The sequence below is a fragment of the Protopterus annectens genome, chromosome 14.part0 (genome assembly GCF_019279795.1).
Source record: "Protopterus annectens isolate FY-2018-M chromosome 14.part0, PAN1.0, whole genome shotgun sequence".
NCBI lineage: Eukaryota > Metazoa > Chordata > Ceratodontiformes > Protopteridae > Protopterus > Protopterus annectens.
This window is the reverse complement of record NC_056748.1, coordinates 954,364,650-954,385,518: the sequence shown is the minus strand read 5'-3', so window position 1 is coordinate 954,385,518 and position 20,869 is coordinate 954,364,650. Positions and strand designations below refer to the sequence as shown.

At 38.6% G+C, this 20,869-nt stretch overlaps 1 protein-coding gene across 1 annotated transcript in view; it reads right to left on the bottom strand.

Annotated features, from left to right (window-relative positions):
• The window catches only part of LOC122789362 (trichoplein keratin filament-binding protein-like), an 823,181-nt gene that overhangs the window by 590,415 nt on the left and 211,897 nt on the right, over positions 1 to 20,869 (bottom strand). Inside the window, exon 6 of the mRNA XM_044056751.1 lies at positions 10,708 to 10,787. Within this exon, the coding sequence (XP_043912686.1) occupies positions 10,708 to 10,787 (80 nt within the window). The remainder of the gene's footprint in view (positions 1 to 10,707; positions 10,788 to 20,869) is intronic.

Sequence of the window (20,869 nt, the reverse complement as noted above, 5' to 3'; positions counted from 1 at the left end):
TTCTCATAAAATCTCAGCTTACTCCATTGAAGGCTTTCATTTCATCAAGTCCCCCAACTACAGTGGTATTTTCTTACACTATGCTCCTCTGTGGATCATAATGGTTCTGTTAATGTTGTCAAAATGTATGCCTCCCCAACAAAACCAGATTTATCCATAGGTATCAATTTTGGTAACACCTTTGCCATTCTTTTAGCTATGATAGAAATAAACACTTTATAACTGTGTTTTAAATTTGAAATGGGCCTATATGAACCTGGGTCTGATTGGTCTTTGTCATTTTTAGGTATTACAGTCACTACAGCTTTCTTCCAGAATGCCTTCTATTTAAAATACTGTTAAAAAACATCCAGATCTTTATCACTTTCTTCCCTCCTAGCTTCCAAACTTCCACAGGAATACCATCTATTCCTGTAGTCTTTGCTGCAGTTTGATTGCACGTCACCATTTTTATCTCACCTCCTCTTATCTTAACTGTTATTTGTTGAGCCTCCTCTGCCTCTAACCTTGGCATTCTTAAGTCTTTCATAAATATTTCCATTTGTGCTCTTTCTTGATTTCCACATGTCTCTGCTTTATACAAATTTTCATAACATTTTCAGAATGTCTCTAATACCTGTATAGGATCTCTGGTTATTTTTCTTGTTATAGGCTCCCCAAGTTTGGCAACAATCCTTTCTGCTTTCTTTTTCCTGAGTCATTATTCTAAATGTTTTTGTGCTCTGGAGTTATTATCCAAAGACAGTTGCTTAAAAGCAATATTTTTAAACTGATGCATATTATCCAGATGCTCCCTTATTTTCTCTCTAGCAATCTGCAGTTTCTGTTCTTGTTCTGTGAGATTCCCCTTATTCTGCAGTACTTTAATCTTTGTTAGCCCCTCTGAATAGTTCCTGTTACTTCTTAATCATATCTCTTTTTCTTTTATTTCTACCGTTTTTAAACTAAACTTTTATTTTATCCCAGTCACAAGCTATAACATCTGAAAAAAATTCTATGTCCCTAATAACTATTGAATAATATCCGATGCCCATTCCTTAAATTCTTCTCTTTTTAACAGATAGGTGGGGAAGTGCCACCATCTCATTTTTAATTCATTACCCTACATTTTTGTCTTAGCTGTTATTGGTGCATGATGTAAAATAGTCATTGGATGTGTACTGAATCTTTCAAATAAATGCATATGTTCCTGTGAAATGTAATTTCTGTCTAGTCTAGCCCAGTTATTGCACTTTGGAGAATAATATGTAAATTCTCATCAAAGTTCCTCCTACTGAATTCATGTCTTTCATACCAAATGTTTTCATGACTTTGCAGAAATATTTCCCTTCTTTGTCCCCCATATACATCCTCACTGTTGCAAAACAAATCAGAAATAATAACTCCTGCTGAAAGCTGATTATTTCTCAAAAACATTTCATAAGTTCCTTAATAGCAGTTTTAGGTAGAATATATATATACATGCCAACATAGTCCTCCTCCCTTCTACATGGCACACCTCATCATAAAAGGGTTCTCATTCAGGAAAAAAGAGGTCATTGTTACCCTCTACTTGACACTCATTAGACCCATTATAGAGTACAATGCCCCTTTTGGAATGTACCTCACAAGACATCTGCAGCAGCTGGAAAGGCCACAGAAGTACGTCACAAAGTGGATTACTGGCCTCAGACAAATGCCCTACACTAACCACCTCAAAAAACTCCAGCTTTACTCATAGGTTCATAGGTAGGTACTAGGCTATCAGCCCAAGGGCCTACGTAAGCTTAAGGTTCCATAGCTTATGCCACCCAAGAAAGTTATTTTCCTGTGCCACTCCATAGCATATCACCTACTCCGAGGTGATCTCTGCCTAACATATAAAGCTATGTCAAACCCAGAGCTGTTGGATATGCTACACCTAAAGAAATCCAAATCCTTCTGAGCTACACGCTCTAGGGACCTAAACCTTGTCACCACAATAAACAGGACATGCTGGAGGGATAGATTCCTGTCCCAGAGATTTCCCATACTCTGTAACAGGCTACCCATCTATGTCAAGCAAAGTTCTTCATTAGCACTCTTCAAGAAAAATCTTGATGAGTGGATGAGAAATACACCCCGGGAATCACTTCTGTGTCTCTGCTTGACAGTGGCACAGGAAAATAACTTTCTTGGGTGGCGTAAGCCAGGGAACTTTGTTGGCTAGGTTTACATTTACATAGGCCCTTGGGCCGATAGCCTAGTACCTACCTATGAACCTATAAGTAGTAGACTGAGTTGAGGAGAAAAGTAAAGAAATTACAGTATCTGAGGGGAGGGGTGGGGGTGGTTAAAGGTGAAGATAGGCTTAAGAGTTTTGTTAATAGCTGAAGGAAGGAGGATTTAGGAGATTATGTGGGAAAGGGGATAAGTGAGAGGGGAGGAGGTAAAAATGTCTTAGAGGCATGGGGAAAGTAGTTTAAGGAGGATGAAAGCAGTGGCAGGACTATTGTGTTTTTAGGAATTATCTAATGCAATATATATGTATATATATATATATATATATATATATATATATATATATATATATATATATATTCACTTCATAACACTGAAAACTCAAAACACTGAAAACACATATCATACATATACTGAGTTTAAACAACATAAATCATAGCACTTTCCACCAAGTGTAAGCAGGGGGCAAGCCCTCATGCACCCCCCATGGGGAGGCTGCACCCCCCACGCCCCCTGCTACTTAAATATATCACCTCCAAGACTGCACTTTACACTAAGTGCAGTCTTGGAGTTTATATATTTAAGTAGCAGAGGGTGTGGGGGACACAGCCTCCCACATGGGGGGTGCATGGGGGCTTGCCCCCCTGCTTACACTTGGTGGAAAGTGCTATGATTTATGTTGTTTAAACTCGTATGATATGTGTTTTCAATGTTTTGAGTTTCAGTATTTTGAGTTTTCAAGATTTTGAAGTTTCAGTGTTTTGGTTTCAGTGTTTTGAGTTTTATATATAAATATATATATATATATATATATATATATATATATATATATATATATATATATGGTCTAGGACACATGCTCGACTAGCATATGTCCGAATCACAAAACATCAAACACACATACACGAAAGCACTTAACATCAAAAAGTGCTTCCATATATGTGACGTTAAAAAAAACATCTATGTTTCTGCACTCCCCTCACTTTATTATTCTCACTCTGAGATCACACTACAGTGGGGAAAAGGAAATTTTCTTTTACCCGCACTGTAGTCTGATCTACGAAACAGGCACACATACAAGGAAGCACTTGTCGATGTTAAGTGCTTTCGTGTATGTGTGTTCGATGTTTTGTGATTCAGACATATGCTAGTCGAGCATGTGTCCAATTCCCATATATATATATATATATATATATATATACATATATATATATATATATATATATATATATATATATATATATCCATATATGGGTTCATGTCATTTGGTCGACAGTTCATTTGATCGACAGTTCATTTGATCGACAGGCATTTGCCCCCTTCCCCAATGTTGTGCGACCCTGGAGTTGTTATATATAGTTGGGGGGGTGTGTGGGGGGCACAGCCCCCGACATTGGGGGTGTGGAAGCCCCACCTAAAATGCTTGTCGATCAAATGAACTGTCGATCAAATGACATGAACCCATATATATATATATATATATATATATATATATATATATATATATATATATATATATATATATATATATATATAGATACATATGGGTCTACTACACATGATCGAAATTTCATATGACTGAAATTCATTTGACTGAGAACAGAACATCAAAAGTTCAAAACACTGAAAACTCATTTGACTGAAACCCATAACACTGACACATTAAAGCAAAAGGTATATGCCCTTTTCCCCACCGTAGTGTGATCCTGGAGTTAGTATATATAGTTGGGGGGTGTGAGGGGCGTAGCCCCCCACATAGTTTAGGTACATATTGGCTTCTGCAAAGAGTTATTCATTGCAGTTATAAATATCCATCTGTATGTTTTAAAATGTATAACATATGTGGGGGCTATACACCCACCCCCCAAATTGGGGGGCTTTGCCCCCCACACCCCCCTTTTACTTTAATGTGTCATTGTTATGAGTTTCAGTCAAATGAGTTTTCAGTGTTTTGAACTTTTGATGTTCTGGTCTCAGTCAAATGAATTTTAGTCATATGAAATTTTGATTATGTGTAGTAGACCCATATATATATATATATATATATATATATATATATATATATATATATATATATATATATATGTTTGTATTATATATAAGGTTTTTAGAGAACTAGACACTCTTGTCAAAGTGAATCACCCTTTGATAATTTATCAGTTATAATAAGGACATTTTTTAATTTACCTCAAATCCACAGATGACCTGTTCTGCATATACATCTCTGTTATTGGGCCAGTCATTGAATATGATGCCCTAATTTGTATGCATATTATCAAACATGATCTGCGGTGGTGGTGCTGCGGTAGCGCTGTCGCCTCACAGTAAGATGCTGTCTGGTTCAACTCTCAGCTAGAGCGTCTTCTGTGTGGAGACATGTGTGAATGGGCGTACCTTCGTTGAAGGTTGTGCGTTAGGGCTGGCAACTCAGCACATAAAGATCAACTGCCAATCATTAGCAGACCAGAGTTCCGCTGTGGTGACCCCTAACCGGGAAAAGCCGAAAGACACAACAACAACAACAACATTATCAAACATGTATGCAGCCTTGAAAGACCTCTGCGTTTCCTAACCAAGATAAACAAAGGGCTAGTCTCCTTTTTAGTATCTTGTTAGAGTAATTCTATCACTTGTTTCCATATCATACCAACCCCTATGTGACAATCTTTTATTGGGTGGTGAAAGACCCTGTTTTTCATGGTCTTCACCATTTCAGAAACATTGTGAACGTAAGGAAAGAACACTAATACAAAAATTCTCAACTTACATCACGGATAGGCTTTCCTGGAGGGATAGGTTCATAACTCAATGAATTTCCTACCTTTAAGAAAAGTCCCATGCATGTTAAATGGTGTTACACCTCAGATTTCTACTAGTTAATTATTAATATTTAGATATTTATTTATTTATTATTTTATTTATTTTACATTTGTTAACTGGGAAAGTCCGACTGAATATAGGTCCATTTTCAGTGGAGGCCCGGGGAGAAAAGCTCCAGACATACATTACATGTATACATACATTGAAATATTACAAAAAGGACAGATGTTATATAGCTCACATAAATCTATCCCAGGGATTAGTATATTGCCTTTATCAAGAAGATAGGTAAAACTGTAAGCAATGCATAGAGTACATGGGTAAGCTTCTTCCTTAATTGACTTCAGGTTCATATATCTGTGTCAGGGAAAGCTTCTGTACCTCTTCAAAAAAAATTGGAATTAATAATCTGTCCAAAATCCACCAGGTTTTATCTTCACAAAGTATTCAACAAGCTTGTTTAGAACGCTTTCAAGCTCTGTCGTATATTATAGCAATAACCCACGCCTGGGTGTGGGTAATGTGGGATTTACCCACGGTTGGCGTGGGGACCAAACAAAGACAACCGTGGGTAAATCCCGCATTACCCATACCCAGAAGTGAGTTCTTGCTATTATACTATGACATTATTTAAGAAAAGAAATAATTACTTGTCTTAAATAATGGCATTGTATAATGCCTCTTTGCTGCCCTTCCGCAGCTGTCTGGTATCCGCGGCAGTTCTGATGTACTGCGCATGCCTACGCAGTACATCAGAGCTGTGGCCAAAAGCAACGGAGAAAGCAAGATCTCCGTTGCTTTTTACTGTTTCGCTATGTTAAATGGGTTTAACATAGCGAGACAGCTTTAAAATAAGCAACAGAGATGTCTGTTGCTTATTTTAAAGCTGTCTCGCTATGCTAAACCCATTTAACTTAGTGAGACAGGTTTAAAAAAGCAACAGAGAAAGCAAGATCTCCGTTGCTTTTTACACTGTGTCGCTATGTTAAAGGAGTTTAACATAGCGAGACAGCTTTAAAAAGCAACGGAGATCTCCGTTGCTTTTTAAACCTGTGTCGCTATGTTAAACTCTTTTAACATAGCGAGACAGTGTTTTAAAGACTTATACTAATGGAAAAAGTCCGGCGACGGACCTTTTCCATTAGTATAAGTCGATTTACAACGTGCACACTGGCCAATCAGCGTACACGTTTTGGAATATTAATGGGAGGTCATGGTATAATATCACTTTTTATCACTTTTTTCTTAAATGTATAAAAGTTCTTACTTATACAGAATCTTGACAATGAATAATGTGATTAAATAAATCATACCATCAGAGTTCTCTTCCTTTCTACTGTATTCAATATGTACAGAATTTCTTCATAATTTTTCTTTTATTAAACTCAAGTGTATTTATACAAGCTTAAATTAGTATTAATAAAGGCAATATACAATGCTTGATAAAATAAAGGTAATTACAAGTCCTTTTTTATTAGGGACTTGACAGTATAATTGAATTTAAAGGAGTAGTATTTTGAATTGACTGTGTCTTATATTTCAAAACAAACATTCAAAAAGTATAATCTTGTTACAAGACCCTGGCCTTTGATTTGAGATTTTTTAAATCCAGAAATCCTGAAGTGATTTGGGGGTTATTTTTTAGCATTGTTAGAATCAGATTTGAGTATGCCAACATTTTTGGTCTCCTTGCTAATGGAAAGTGGAGAAAGTGCAATAAACTTTCCAATAAAGTTTAGAAGGTCCAAGGGCTCCATCATACAGTGAAGGATTAGACAGGCTTGGGTTGTTTTCTTTTTGGAATGGAGGAAAAAGAGGTGATATGATTAATTTGTATGAAGTGATATAAAAAGGGACATTCTTATATAATATAAACATAAATAAATAAATATTATTATCTAAAAAGTATTCAAATCAGGGACCTCTTGAATTGAAGATGAACCTTCAGTAGAAATAATATAATCACTGCCCTATTTTCAGGTCATATGCCTGAAAAAACAAACAAAAAAAATACATATCAATATAGGAAGCACTTGTGCCACAGAATCTTCTAAAAAGGAAATTTGATTGTTATTATTGCCAAAAGTTGTTTGAAATATAGAACGCAGACATTACAAACAACAGTTTTTACTCAAAGTCTGATTCATGATTATTGACTGTTGTATGGCATCATTCAGGGTGAACACTTATACCTTCCTGGTCCTATCAAATTATTGCAAGTATAAAGTTTCCTGTATATAATTTCAGCTTTGAGAGTCCAAAACATTAGATACTGTTCAATTGTTAAAACTTGTGATGTATGTATTTTCAGCACCAACCTGTGGGTTTATATCAGATGGTCACAAGACAATATGACTGCATTTGAAAAGATTGGTTCATGGAAAATCAAACTGGCTTCTTCTCTAGAAGCAGTTATTTTTTTTTTTGGTGGGGGGGGGCTAGGTGTTTTCTCTTCCCCAATGTGGAGTGATCTCAGAGTTGGTATATATAATATGCAGGTGGCTTGGGGCTTTTCTCCACTGAAAATCATTGTTATTTGTGTTGCCAACTTCAGGAGGAAAAGGTGGTTTGATTTTGAATGAAAAGATCTTTATTGCTATCATATGATGTACCTAAATCCCTGCCTTTACAGGCCCAGTAACTTGATTCACTAATACACCTGTTAATGGACTGTTCAAGCTTATAACAATGTGCCAGTGCTTCTCCATCTCCATAAATCAAAAATACTACCCATTACTGCCCTGCAGCCTTATTCATCTGAAACACAGCCACATATTCCAGATCTGCTAAGTCTCTTCCATCATCTGTCTTCATCTTCTGGCCACACAGTGTACATCAAAGCATGTTCTGTTGTCCATCACTACTTTGGGAAACATCACCTAGGACACCTTTCTCCAAAGCATGAGCATTCTTCTTCATCTATGAGATTACATGTTCTTCTGTCTTAGACCAAGTGATTTCATCAGCACCATTTTGAGACTTTGCTGAGTTGCTAGAGGATCTTGTCTGGTAAACCACCCATGGCACTCCGCTATTTGTCTTTGTTGCTGTCTCTGTCATGCAAACATAGCCTTCATCTCTTGTAGTACTATAATGCCCAACTTGAATTCCTCCTCAAGATTCACAAAGCAAACTCCATTAAAGAACAGCGGAATTTCATCAACCTGACAAAAGTACTCCTTGTTAGTATAAATATTTATTTGTTTATTATTTTATTTTTACATTTCTTTACCAGGAAAGTCTGATTGGACAAAATGTCCTTTTTCAGCAGAGGCCCGGGGAGAAAGCCTCTACATTTATAAATAAACGCAAGCTACAAATACAATATACAGATACAAATATCGATTCATTCTCAGATACAAGTATAAAATAAAAATATGTTATCCATTTCACTGATACAAGCATATAGTCTACAGAGGAAACAAAGAATAGCAGCACTGTGATTGTAGGTAGAAAACAAGCAGGTTAAGTATACATATGCTTACTAGGGGTATACTATTCAAATACAAAAATAACAGGTTGTGTTCCTTTAGCTGCCTTAAGACACCTATTTCCTAACCAGAGTTTGTGCGAGAGCAGGTTTGTGATTCTGATAGGTGTGATTTGAGAAGTTTTTAAAGTTGGAAGTGTTAGTAGTTCTGATATTTAATGGCAGGGAATTTCAAGTTTTGGCTATGAAGCTGGTTTAAAGGGAAACTCCAGCTGCATTGTTAGGTTTGGATATATTTAGGAAGGATTGTTACTGGAAGCAATACCCTGCTATTGGAGTAGTGTTTTAGTAGAAGTACTGGTAGTTTTTCTGGCTGATTTAGTATTCGATGGGCAAAGGTGAGTTGATTATAAGCAAGCTGATTTGGCTGTTTGAAACAGGATAGTTATTTCAAAGCCAAACAATGGTGGGATCTGAAATTTGTTACTGTGGCAAACTTTGTGATTTTATTATAACAAGTTTTGAGTTTTTGCTGAGTCAGATTTCTTAATGTTGAGTCTTTTGGCTTTTCCCAGTTAGGGGTTGCCACAGTGGAACTCAGGTCCGTTAATGATTGGTAGTTGATTTTTACGTGCCGAGTTACCAGCCTTGATGCACAACCTTCAACGAAAGTACGCCCATTCACGCATGTCTCCACGCAGAAGACACTCTAGCCGAGAATCGAACCGGACAGCGTCTTACTGTGAGGCGACAACGCTACCGCAGCACCACCACCGCGGGTTGTTTGTAAGAAGTTGTGAGGCGTATAGCAGCATAGAGATAAGATATGTTCTTGCTATAGTGACCTTTGAAGATTTATTTAGAAAGTGTTGATTTCTGTACAGGGTTCCTAGTTTTTCTGAACTTTTTTATGGTCTGTGATATGTGCATGTCTAATTTTATATTATGGTCAATGACCACTCCAAATAGTTTTGCTTGGGAAACTGGAGAAATAATTGTATGGTTTAATGATGAGATATTGAATGGTGTGTGTGTGTCTGCAGCTCTAGATGGATAGAAGAACATGAGTTTTGTTTTGGTAGGGTTAAGCTTCTCATGTCTCTCTCTCAGTAAACAGGCCATAGACCCAGATGAACAAATTGGATCAGCAGAAATAAATAAATATATAAGCTAACATAGTTAATAAGTCCAAGCTATTCCACCAGATCTTTTCAAAGGTAAAAGTGCACAATGTACCTGTACAAGAGAAATTCAGGCCTGCATATTTTTAAGTTGCAGATGTAAAAAAAATAAATAAATAATAAGAAAATGATCTCACTACACATTATGCTTTGCCAAAGAGTGACATAAACATTTTGTGTATATAAACAAAAAAAAAAAGAAAAATTATCCATTTACTTTGCAAAATTTCAAACTGCAACATATGAGGTGAACCAACAAATGTGAGTGTTTTCTATGTAGCGCCAAGTGTGCCCATGTTAACCTTTTACAAGCAGTATGTAGTTAAAATGTTATGTTGCACTATGACAGAACAAGTACTGAAAGCTGGACATGCATGAACTGGAACTTGGTAAATGACACTGCACACTAAATTATGAAATACACATATTTTTCAGGTCTATATTAGTTCATCAAAATACATACTCGAATAGGTATTCATCGATGGCTAAATGGCAAAATTCATTACAGCGAAGCACAGAATTTTTCCCAATGTGGCCCATTCCATAACTTTGCCCTTTTCCCACGGTAGCGCTATCTTGGAGTTGGCATATATAGTTAGGGGGGTGTAGGGGGCTACTGGAGGGGGGTGTGGTGGGTTTGATTTAATGCGGTGTGTTTTACGAAGTGCTAGAGGGTGAGTGGTTCCTAACCCTGGGAAAAGCTCCATGCTTTGCTGTAATGAATTTCGCTGTTTAGCCTTCAATGAATATGTATTCAATGGCTATGTAGTTTGATGAATTAATATAGACCCTATTTTTCCTTCTTCACATCAAGTAAAAAAGGGTAACTAAAACAATTCAGTGCTCATGAATATCTTTCAAGCTATTTTAATATATTAAAATGTATATGTTATAGTTATAATTTTTATAATTTATAGTTATATTTTAAGACTTTTTAATATATCAGTATGATTACTAGTACATGTAAGTATGCTGCTGTCATGCTCTTGTTTTAAGCTTGGTAGTTATTCATGACATTTGCAATTAACAACTTTTGTGCTTATTTGAAAACCAACTATATTTTAAAGCATGACTTACAAAGTACTGATAGACTTTTGGTCTTGACTTTTACTTGTGAACTGATCCAGTCGTCTTTGGTGTATATGTTTCTTTGTCATCTGCAGAGATAAGAAGACATAAGACTTTCTGTATAACTAATATATATATATATATATATATATATATATATATATATATATATATATATATATCTTTTGACAAAACACTTCACTAATTAGTAAATGATCATTTTACACTGCCACACTATTATAAAAATAAAGTTATGATACAAGTATGAGAACGATGCAGTTGGTCATTGCCTGGTACATGGAGCAGAGTTTTTATATTTTGAACTTGGTGAAAAAAACAACTTTGTTATGCACCTTCCTGATGTAAGGAAGATGCTTAACAAAGCTTTCTATGCATGTTTCAGAATTGTTAAGCTCTAGCCTTACATTAGAGCATTAACTGCAGCCAACATAGAAAAGTATCTGAAACATTTTTAACGTTTAAAAGCAGTAAGATACGTTGCTGTCACTCACTCACATACACACACACATGCATGTGTAGACTCACAGACATGCACAGTGTGTGGCAGGATGAAGTATGGAGCAGCATTTAAAATTGTTCAAGTTCATGTACAAATTTATTTAACTCCTCACTAACTAAGCCCCATTATGATGCATCTGAATGACAGTGAAAATGTTAACAACATACATATGTGTAAGTCTATGAAATTACAGGGATGAGAATCTGGCTAAATGCTGAGTTTTGAGCAAGAGCTTGAAACAACCAAGTGATGGGATCACCCTAAGCCATTTAGGTAAGAGGTTCAAAAGATAAGGCCAGTGATGTGCAACAAAGCATTGTCTAAGGACTCAAGATGAACCCTTGGAACTTCCAATAACCCATGGGCCATGGAATAGAGAATGCAAGGAGGCTAGAACCAGTTAAGATGTGCAGTAAGGTAGGAGACCCATGCTGTATAGGCCAACACAGACTGAGACAAAGACTTTGTAGGCTATATGAGACTGATTAGGGAGATTCTGCAGGCTCCACAGCATTAGTATAATGTGATGGTACCTAGATATCTAAGTACGTAAGCAGGCCACAGTGCTCAGCACAACTTGAAATCAGCCAAGGTCAGTGTCCATTAATCCCAGGTAAACAACACTGTAGCAGTCCGGCCATGAAGAGAACAGACTGTGCACAACTATTAGTAAGTCATAATTAAGCCATCAGGCCGAAGGAGATGCTTGATCTGGGTGATGCTCCTCGGATTTTAACAGGAGGACTGGACTACAGCTGAAATCTAGCTGCAGTGGTCCACAACTCTGCAGGCAGGGTACTGAATGGTTCTTTTTCATATGGACATAGTACCCAAGATGTACAGGAGTCAGACCAATCAGCTGCTGTAGAAAGGTATGCCTTCAAAATCTCATATCTGGCTTGTGCAGCCTTTCATGGTTTGGATCCTGCCTATCACAAAAAGCTAGTGTTTCTTTATACCCTTATTCTGCATATCTGACCTGCTCTTAAAAGTCTGCTGCTGGTCCCCAGGGTGTGTTTCAAAACTTCTGGTATGTGGAATGGGAGTGGTCAGCTTGAGTCTATGATGGACATTTCATTCCTCTTCAGGGATAAGGTTTTAAATGCAGTTTTAGCAACTTCTCACAGTTTATTCTTTGATTAAAAATTCAAAATGGAGCACTCAGAAAGCATTAGTGTGATGGTGAAGTTCACTAGAGCCTCTCAGGATTAGGAGATGTTTCTTCTTTTTCAGTGGTTGTTGTTGGTTGCTAGTAAAATACAGCATATCATGGTTATGTCCAAGAAAAGTGATAGTGCTTACTGAATGTAGAATTTAGTTTAATGGAATAAGTACAACAAGCAGAAGCCAGTAATAAAGAACACAAGAGCAATCTGACACTTATTTTAAATTCTATATTAAATTCTAGCTCTTATAACTGTGAAAAGACTGATGACCTGGACAACAGGTCCCGCTATATTAATTTCAGACTACTTCATGTTTCTGAAGAAGTCCTGGACAGTAACTTGCATTCCTTCTGTGAGAACCTTATCACTGAAGTCATGAACATTACCTCATTCCTAAATACTGTGACTTCATGATTTCATTAAGAGGAAAACAGTGGTGGAGGTAGACGAAAAGCTCCATGGCATATGTTATTAGCAGTGTCTTCAACCAGCATGAGCTGCCATCAAGTAATTTGTGCCACTGACTCTTCCAAAGAGTTAAAAAGATGAAAAAAGACAATATGACAATTTAAAACTCCCATTACCTTAACTAAGGAGTTATACAGTAAAGGTATTCAGCAGTACAATTGTTTGGGCTAATAAAGGCAAACTCTTCTAGCTTAGTCTAACAGAAGTAGAGTGTTGCTGTAAAAGTGAAGTAGCAATTGTTCCAAATGATACCACAGGACACTGAGAACATTTAACATAACAAGAGATGGGTAGCTGATCATTACCACACAAGAATAATTTGTTTTACATTTTGGAAGTAGTTATCTATCCTTAATAAGATACCAAGTAATCCCTTTTTTCTCTCTGATAAGACATTAGGTAACATTGGTTAAGCCCTTTTCACAACTAACATTTTCAAGAAGTCCCCTCAGTGTCAGTTTCAAAACTCTCCTAATTGGAAAAGGTTAATGTCAGGAAGGGGAAGCCATATATATTTGGGTTGTACTGGACTGACTACTTAGCATTGAATATTCTTGCTAATGCATTAGACTTTTATCAGCATGTTCTATATCTCGGTAGTGTACAAATTTCTTAAAAAACTATCAGAGAGTACCAAATCTAACATATGAAAGTTGCAGTTGATAATGTATGATCTGTATATTAGCATTTACCTACCACCTGTCATGAAGTGTAAAAACTATTCATGATTATTTTTGCTATACACCTGATGTTTTTGGTACGCATAAATACATCCAATCTATAATGTAAGGATGGCCAATAATAATTTACATTTTCATGAGGTAAGTGAGACGAGGTGCCCTGCTTTTGCTAAAGAAATACCCTGTGTGCTGTACTTCCATGAAACCTTAGCACATTAGGGATTTCTGCTGTAAATATTAGGCAATATTAGAAAGTCTCTTCAGCAGCACAGATAGTGGCACGATAATCTTTACCATCTCTGACTACAACAGACCTTGTTTGCAGCTCAGTAATGTTATCCTCAGCAGAGGATGTAAGGTTACTAACTCTAGTCATTTTTATCTTAACTGCTTTAGGTTAATGGGACATTTCTCCAGCTTGCTTTAGTAGTATAAGATCTAGCAAACAATAAAGATCCATGCAAGTTTGCTGAGATACATACATTGTTTTTAGTAATAACATCTAGATCCTTCTTTGCATTCTAAGAGCACACATATTTGGGAATACAAATCCAATTATGTCCAGCCCTGTGACATACGGTGATAAAGGCATGATTATGCTTCAGGTGATTAGCAGCTCAGGTACTGTAAGGGTCTGGTGGAAAGGCTGTGAGTAAGAAGCTGATATCCGCTGTCTCATCCTAATGACAGTCCTACTGGTTAAGTGTGGGAACTGCAGAACACAGCTATGAGAGTTATAGGAAACACTTTCCACAGACGTCAGAATGTTGTCCGGGATAAAGTCAACCCATATGAATTCCAGACTGGCTGCTTCCTAGCCCCCAGCAAACACCTCAGAAAATGAAGGGGCCAGTGATGTTCTAACTCTGCCCAGGGCTGAATGGTCTATATGGTACTTACCCAGACTATGAGTGTACCTGGCTGCCTTTCCCTCTGAAGCATGGATGAGCTAATTGGGTGCAGAGTAATGAGGAACCATTCATTTTTTTGCAAGAAAAAGACATTCACTAGCAAGAAAATCCAGCTGAATGTCTTTAGACACTAGGGCAGGAAGTAAACAAAAGTTCTGTTGTTCTGTCTTAATGAGTGCACTAGAAGCCTTAGAATTCCTTTGGACATACAGCCTGAGCATGGATCTCATCATGTACGTATGTATTACCTTAAAGTTCTGAAGTACTCCATAGAGTATTTAAATCTTATCTTCATAGGTTCATAGGTTTATAGGTTCATACTAGGCTATCTGCCCTAGGGCATTTATAAGCCTAGCCAGAGTGTGTTTGGCTTTCGCTACCCATTTTAAATTAATTTTGCTATGCCCTTTTTCGAGGCTAGTATACTGTGCCTCTGTCTAACAGTGACACAGAAGTGATACCCGGGGTAAACCTACGATCTCCCATCCACTTATCAAGATTCCTCTTGAGGAGAGTCAGTGAGGGACTCTGCCTAACCTGGACCGGGATTTTATTCCAGAGTGAAGGGAGCCTCTGGGCTACGAATCTGTCCCTCCAGCATGTCCTATTTATTTCAGTGCTGAAGTTCAAGTAGCTGGATGGGATTTGGATTTTCTGAGGTGTAGCATGTCCATTAATTTCGGGTTGGACATGGCTTCATACGTCAGGCACTGATCACCTCTGAGCAGGCAGTATGCCACTGAGTAGAGCTGGAGTTTCTTTAACCGGGCAGCATATGGCATCTGTTTGAGCCCTTTGATCCTCTTGGTGAGGTACTTTTGGGTTCTTTCCAGTTGCTGCAGGTGTCTGGTAAGGTACATCCCAAAAGGGGCATTGTACTCAATTATGGGCCTGATGAGGGATGAGTAAAGAGGCACGATGACCTCCCCTGATCTAGATGTGAATCCCTTCATGATTAGGTGGGCTATATAAAATGTTTTTCTAACCACTTTGGCCATGTGGTTGTCAAATGAGAGATTGCTATCAACTTGGGTCCCCAGGTCCATAATTACTTCTTCTGTACTTAATGGATTACCACCTATGTGGTAATTTGTGGGCACTTTGTTTTTGCCAAAGGGGATGACTATACACTTTTTGGCGTTTAGCTTGAGGCCATGGCTCTGGCACCAGTTGTCTGTTTCTATGAGGCCCTTTTGGAGGATGCTTGTTTTGGCTGGAGAGTCGATTATGGCACCCAGTTTGCAGTCATCTGCAAACTTAGTCAGCCACAGTCCTTTCGTGTTGGCCTTTACCTCCAAAAATATATACCGAACAAGAGAGGTCCCAAGACTGAGCCTTGGGGGATGCCACTTGTAACTGGTTTGGAGTCTGACATGGCTCCAACAATTCTAACCATGTGGGTTCTGTCCTTGAGCCAGTTTGCAACCCATCTAGTGACATAGGGGTTTATATTTAAGCTGGTGAGCTTATCTATAATGCCCGAGCGGGGTATTGTATCGAAGGCTTTTGCGAGGTCCAGGTAGGCTGTGTGGACCACCTTCCCCTCGTCAATGGCCTTGGTGACTGTTTCAAAGAAATCAACCAGGTTTAAGAGGCAGGATCTGCCCTTAACAAAGCCAAACTGGGTAGGATCCAGTGTCTGTAGGTCCCCAATATCTTTATTTATGAGGTCCATGATGATCCTTTCCATAGCTTTGCAGACCAAGCTAGTCAGGCTTATGGGGCGATAGTTTCCAGGATCCGTTGAGGCACCACCTTTGTGGAGAGGGACCACTGTTGCTGTACGCCACTCTTTGGGTACATATCCTGTAGTAAGGCTGAGATTGAACAGTAGTTTTATGTTTGGGTTTAGCTCTTCTTGGACTTCATGTAGGACGTAGCCCGGGACACTGACTGGTCCCATTGATGCTGTGTTTTTTGCTTTGGAAAGGGCAGCTCTTATCTGAGCATCTGAGATGTCAGGGGGGCAGCACTCTGCTGGGATAAATATTTGCCCTTTTGGTGGGGAGGGGGGGGAGAAGTTTGCGCTGAACCTGTCAGCTAGGATGTTGGCAATGTCTGTGGGTTCAGTGTATTTTTGTCATTTTGGACTAATTCTGAGCATATCTGGGAATTCTCACTCAGGTTCCTAACATAACTAAAGAAAGCCTTGTGATTATCCTTAGTGTCCTGTGCAATTTTTCTCTCAAAGCTGGCCTTAGACGATTTTATGAGTGCCCATAGTTTTTTGCTAATACTGATCAGAAATGCCTTCCCTTTTTGGGATTTTGCTCTATCATGTAGTAGCTTCCTCCTTCTATTGTATAGTTTGTTTATGGCTGGGGTCCACCAGACAGGACGCCTGCCTTTGGAGGATTGGGTCTTGGTTTTATTTGGGATTGCATGATCCATGCATTCCTGAAGGTGTTCATAGAATGCATTTATAAAGGATTCTGCAGTCTGGGCCATATTTTCACAGGCCGGGGCTTTGAAGGATTCCACCTCGGTTTTGAGGAGTGTGAAATTTGCTTTAGAGAAGTTTTTCACTGTGGTTTTCAGGACAGGGGGTGGAGTCGGGATGTGAATATCCAGTGAGATTAGTTTATGGTCTGATCTTACCAGTGAGGGATACACTTCTGGTCTGGAGCATACAGTCCCCATGTTGGTGATGATCAGGTCCAGTATGTTTTCCCCTCTTGTGGGAGTGGTAACAAGTTGTTCCATAGCATCTGAGTTTATAAATTCTAGGAACCTTTGGGCTAGGGTGTTGGAGCTAGAGTAATACTCCCAGTCTATGTTTGGGTAGTTGAAGTCGCCCAATATAATGGTGTTTGGAGAGACCTTCATATTTTCCAGTGTTCTCAGGAAGGCCGAGTGGGGTTCCTGGGTTTGGGAGGGTGGTCTGCAGCAGGCTGTAAACTGGAAGGCAGTTTTACCCACTGTTAGTTGCACATGGATAGTCTCTGATGCTTCGTGCTGTGCCACCAACCTGGAGGTGTGGGTATCTTTGACGAATATTGATACTCCCCCTCCTTTTGTAGTATGGTCCAAGTTTTTGGGCCAAAAAGCATGGTATGAGGTATAACCTGGTAGTGCTGGGGTGCTCTCGGGAGCCTTGAACCACGTTTTTGTTACTGCACAGATATCGATGTTCTCCATGCTAAGGAGAGTTTTTAGTGCGTGCATCTTGAGGTTTAGACTTCTGGCATTGAGTAGCATTACTCTTAGTTTCTTATCCCTTGTGATACCTATGGAGGTGGGTTTGTCTTTTGAGCCTTGCCTAAAAAAAGCACTATGGGGATAGCAAGAGCCTTTGCCAATATCCGAAAGCCCAGGGGTGACAGGTGCAAGCTGTCCCTAGCGAAGCATCGTGGCTTGTCGAGCATGTCATCCCAGGCTGACAGGCATTGGATCCCCTTTGAATGACACCAATACTTAAGCCAATTGTTGAAATTGATCATCTTGTCTTCATACTGTGGCATCATTCTTGGTGAGGGTAAGATGCTACTCAAGGTCAGGGTCATACTGGCCTGGGCTACATGCTCAGAGAGCTCCTCTATGTCTCTTTTCATGTAGTCCAGGGAGGTACGTCTCAGGTCATTCACACCAGCATGTACAATGACTGAGTCATATTTGTACTTGACTTGGAGTGACCTGAGTGCTTGTATTATGTGGTGGATCCTAGCGCCTGACAGGCAGCTCACCGTGACCTTCTCCTTGTTCAGTCTGGTGAGCAGGATGTCAGTGTGCCTGATGATAGAGTCACCTATTACAAGTGTATCAGGTGTGTTGTTTAGCCTTAAGGGCTGTGACTGTTCAGCACACTGGCTTTGTGAGCTATGTGTTGCATGAGTTTTGTTTTGGGGTAGCGGTTGCTTGGGTGTCTGCTTTGGAGGTCTCTGCTGCTTAGGCAGATTTTTATTTAGAGCCTCCGAGTATGTTTTTGTGTGTTTATGTGTTTGGTTTGCTGTTGTGGTAGGTCTATGTGAGATTGGAATTGTAGTGAGTGTGGTTTCCTTCTCCTCCTGACTGGTTTCGCCAGTACTGAGTTGAGAGAGCTTAGCCTCCAGTATGGCTATATAGTTGCATCTCTCACATGTGTTGGAATTTGTTGGAAGGAGGGAAGGGTTGTCTGTGTACATGAGGCAGTTGTATCATTGCCTCAAGATTCCGAGATTCACCAGCTGGACCGGAGAGGAGATTGACAACTGACCTTTGGACATGATAGAATAGTATTGGGAATTCCTTTATAATTGAAAAAAAGGGCCAATTGGGAACGAGGTACTCAAGGGGAGTTTGTGAGGGTGTAGTGCTTTTAATATTTTAGTGCTGACTTATATAATTGCTTTAGTGAGCAAGTGCCAGGTAACTTAAATGCAAAAATGACAAACAGTAACTTTCTTTCAAGTGAAACAAGGAAATAAGTACAGTAAGCAATGCAGATATCACTAGGGATCCAAAGAAGCGCTGAAAAGCCGTGTTTTAGGTGGAATTAGCGTTTCAGGGAAATAACAAGCAAACAAACAAGCAGCATACAAATAAAGCTAGATTCAGCAGGCCTGGATCTAGTCTATGCTACAGCAAACAAGGTGTACCAATTTCAGTAAGAAACAGTTCAAATATGCAGGCACTATAAGCCTTTAACCAGAAATTCCCAGCTCAGAAGGGCAGAGTCCAGCCTCTCCTCCAACAAGAGTGCAGACCACAAACCTTCTTAATGTAAAATAACTGGCCTGAAGCCCAAGTGCTTAAACCAGAACTAATACACTTTTAGAATAACAGACACTGAGCCCTCAATCAGCAGTTCACAACTTAGAAGGATGTAAGCTATCTGTCCTGCCACCACAGTGCAGGCCACAAACCTTCCTAATGTAAAACAACTGGTCTGAAGCCCAAGTGCTTAATCCAAAAGACTTAGAATGATAGCTACACTTTAATCAAGTTACTACCAAGCAGTAATAAATACAATTGAATACTTTAAAGAATGCCTGGATTAGTGCTCAAGATATACAAACAAAGCTAGATTCAGCAGGCCTGGATCTAGTCTATGCTACAGCAAACAAGGTGTACCAATTTCAGTAAGAAGCAGTTCAAATATGCAGGCACTATAAGCCTTTAACCAGAAATTCCCAGCTTTCTGTTGGAAAGGTTGAAGTAAGATCTCTGCCTTTCTTTTACTTCCTAAAGGAAAGAATCCAATACTTTTATTTTATAAGGATTTGGTTTATAGCAGAGTAGTTTTGATTTTTGGGTTTACCTGTTAGCTTTTATGAGTATAAGCTAAGATTTTTTTTTTCATCTTCAGCTAAAGGTGCTGTACATGGGATTATCCGCTCAGTGGCTAATATCAAATACATACCTCTCAACCTCTTAACACAAGAACTCTGGACAAAGCCTAACATAATGGGGGACAAAGGCCCAAAAATAGGGACAGATTTTAAATATTGCTCTTATAAGATTAATATTTTTATGAGACTGAAATTTTTGTAGCCATGTAATTAGCAAAGCTAAGTCAGTAGTTCTCTGTTGTATCTATAATGTACTTCACAATAACTGGTGTTTTTTAAAGAGTTGATGTGCAGTGAAAAGGAATAGACTGAGGATTTCAATGATCATATTTCTGTTGGAAAGGTTGAAGTAAGATCTCTGTCTTTCTTTTACTTCCTAAAGGAAAGAATCCAATACTTTTATTTTATAAGGCTTGGGTTTACAGCAGAGTAGCTTTGGTTTTTGGGTTTACCTATTAGCTTTTATGAGTATAAGCTAAGATTTTTTTTTCATCTTCAGCTAAAGGTGCTGTACATGGGATTATCCGCTCAGTGGCTAATATCAAATACATACCTCTCAACCTGTTAACACAAGAACTCTGGACAAAGCCTAACATAATTGGGGACAAAGGCCCAAAAATAGGGACAGATTTTAAATATTGCTCTTATAAACTTAGAAAGCTGCTAGAATAACAGGATTTGTGTTGGCATGCATTTTCTGAATGATATGAAGTCTGAAACCCAAATATATGTCATTATTTGGCCATTTTTTAGTGACTTCAATCCTTCACGATTTGCCAGAAAACCACATATTTTGAGAGGAACAGACCAAATATTTGATGCAAAAATCTAGACATTCTGCAAAAATCTGTACAGTTGAGAGGTATGAAAATATACTTTCATGAATCAGGTATGAGAAGGAAGGATTCAGACAGTTCAGACAAATTGGCTCCACCTGTCCTAGTTGCTTAATGTGGGTTAGACAATAAATACAAAAGAAAAAAATTTCCATTTCAGGGACAAAGTAAATCCATGCAGAGGAATACCTCATTAGTAGCTAATTAACAGTTTTCTAATTTGAACACTGTACTATCAGACCTGAATGTACTAGTGTTCTCAATAGCAGACCATGCACCATGGTAGCATAGGCTCCCCCTAACATACATACACGCGCACGCGC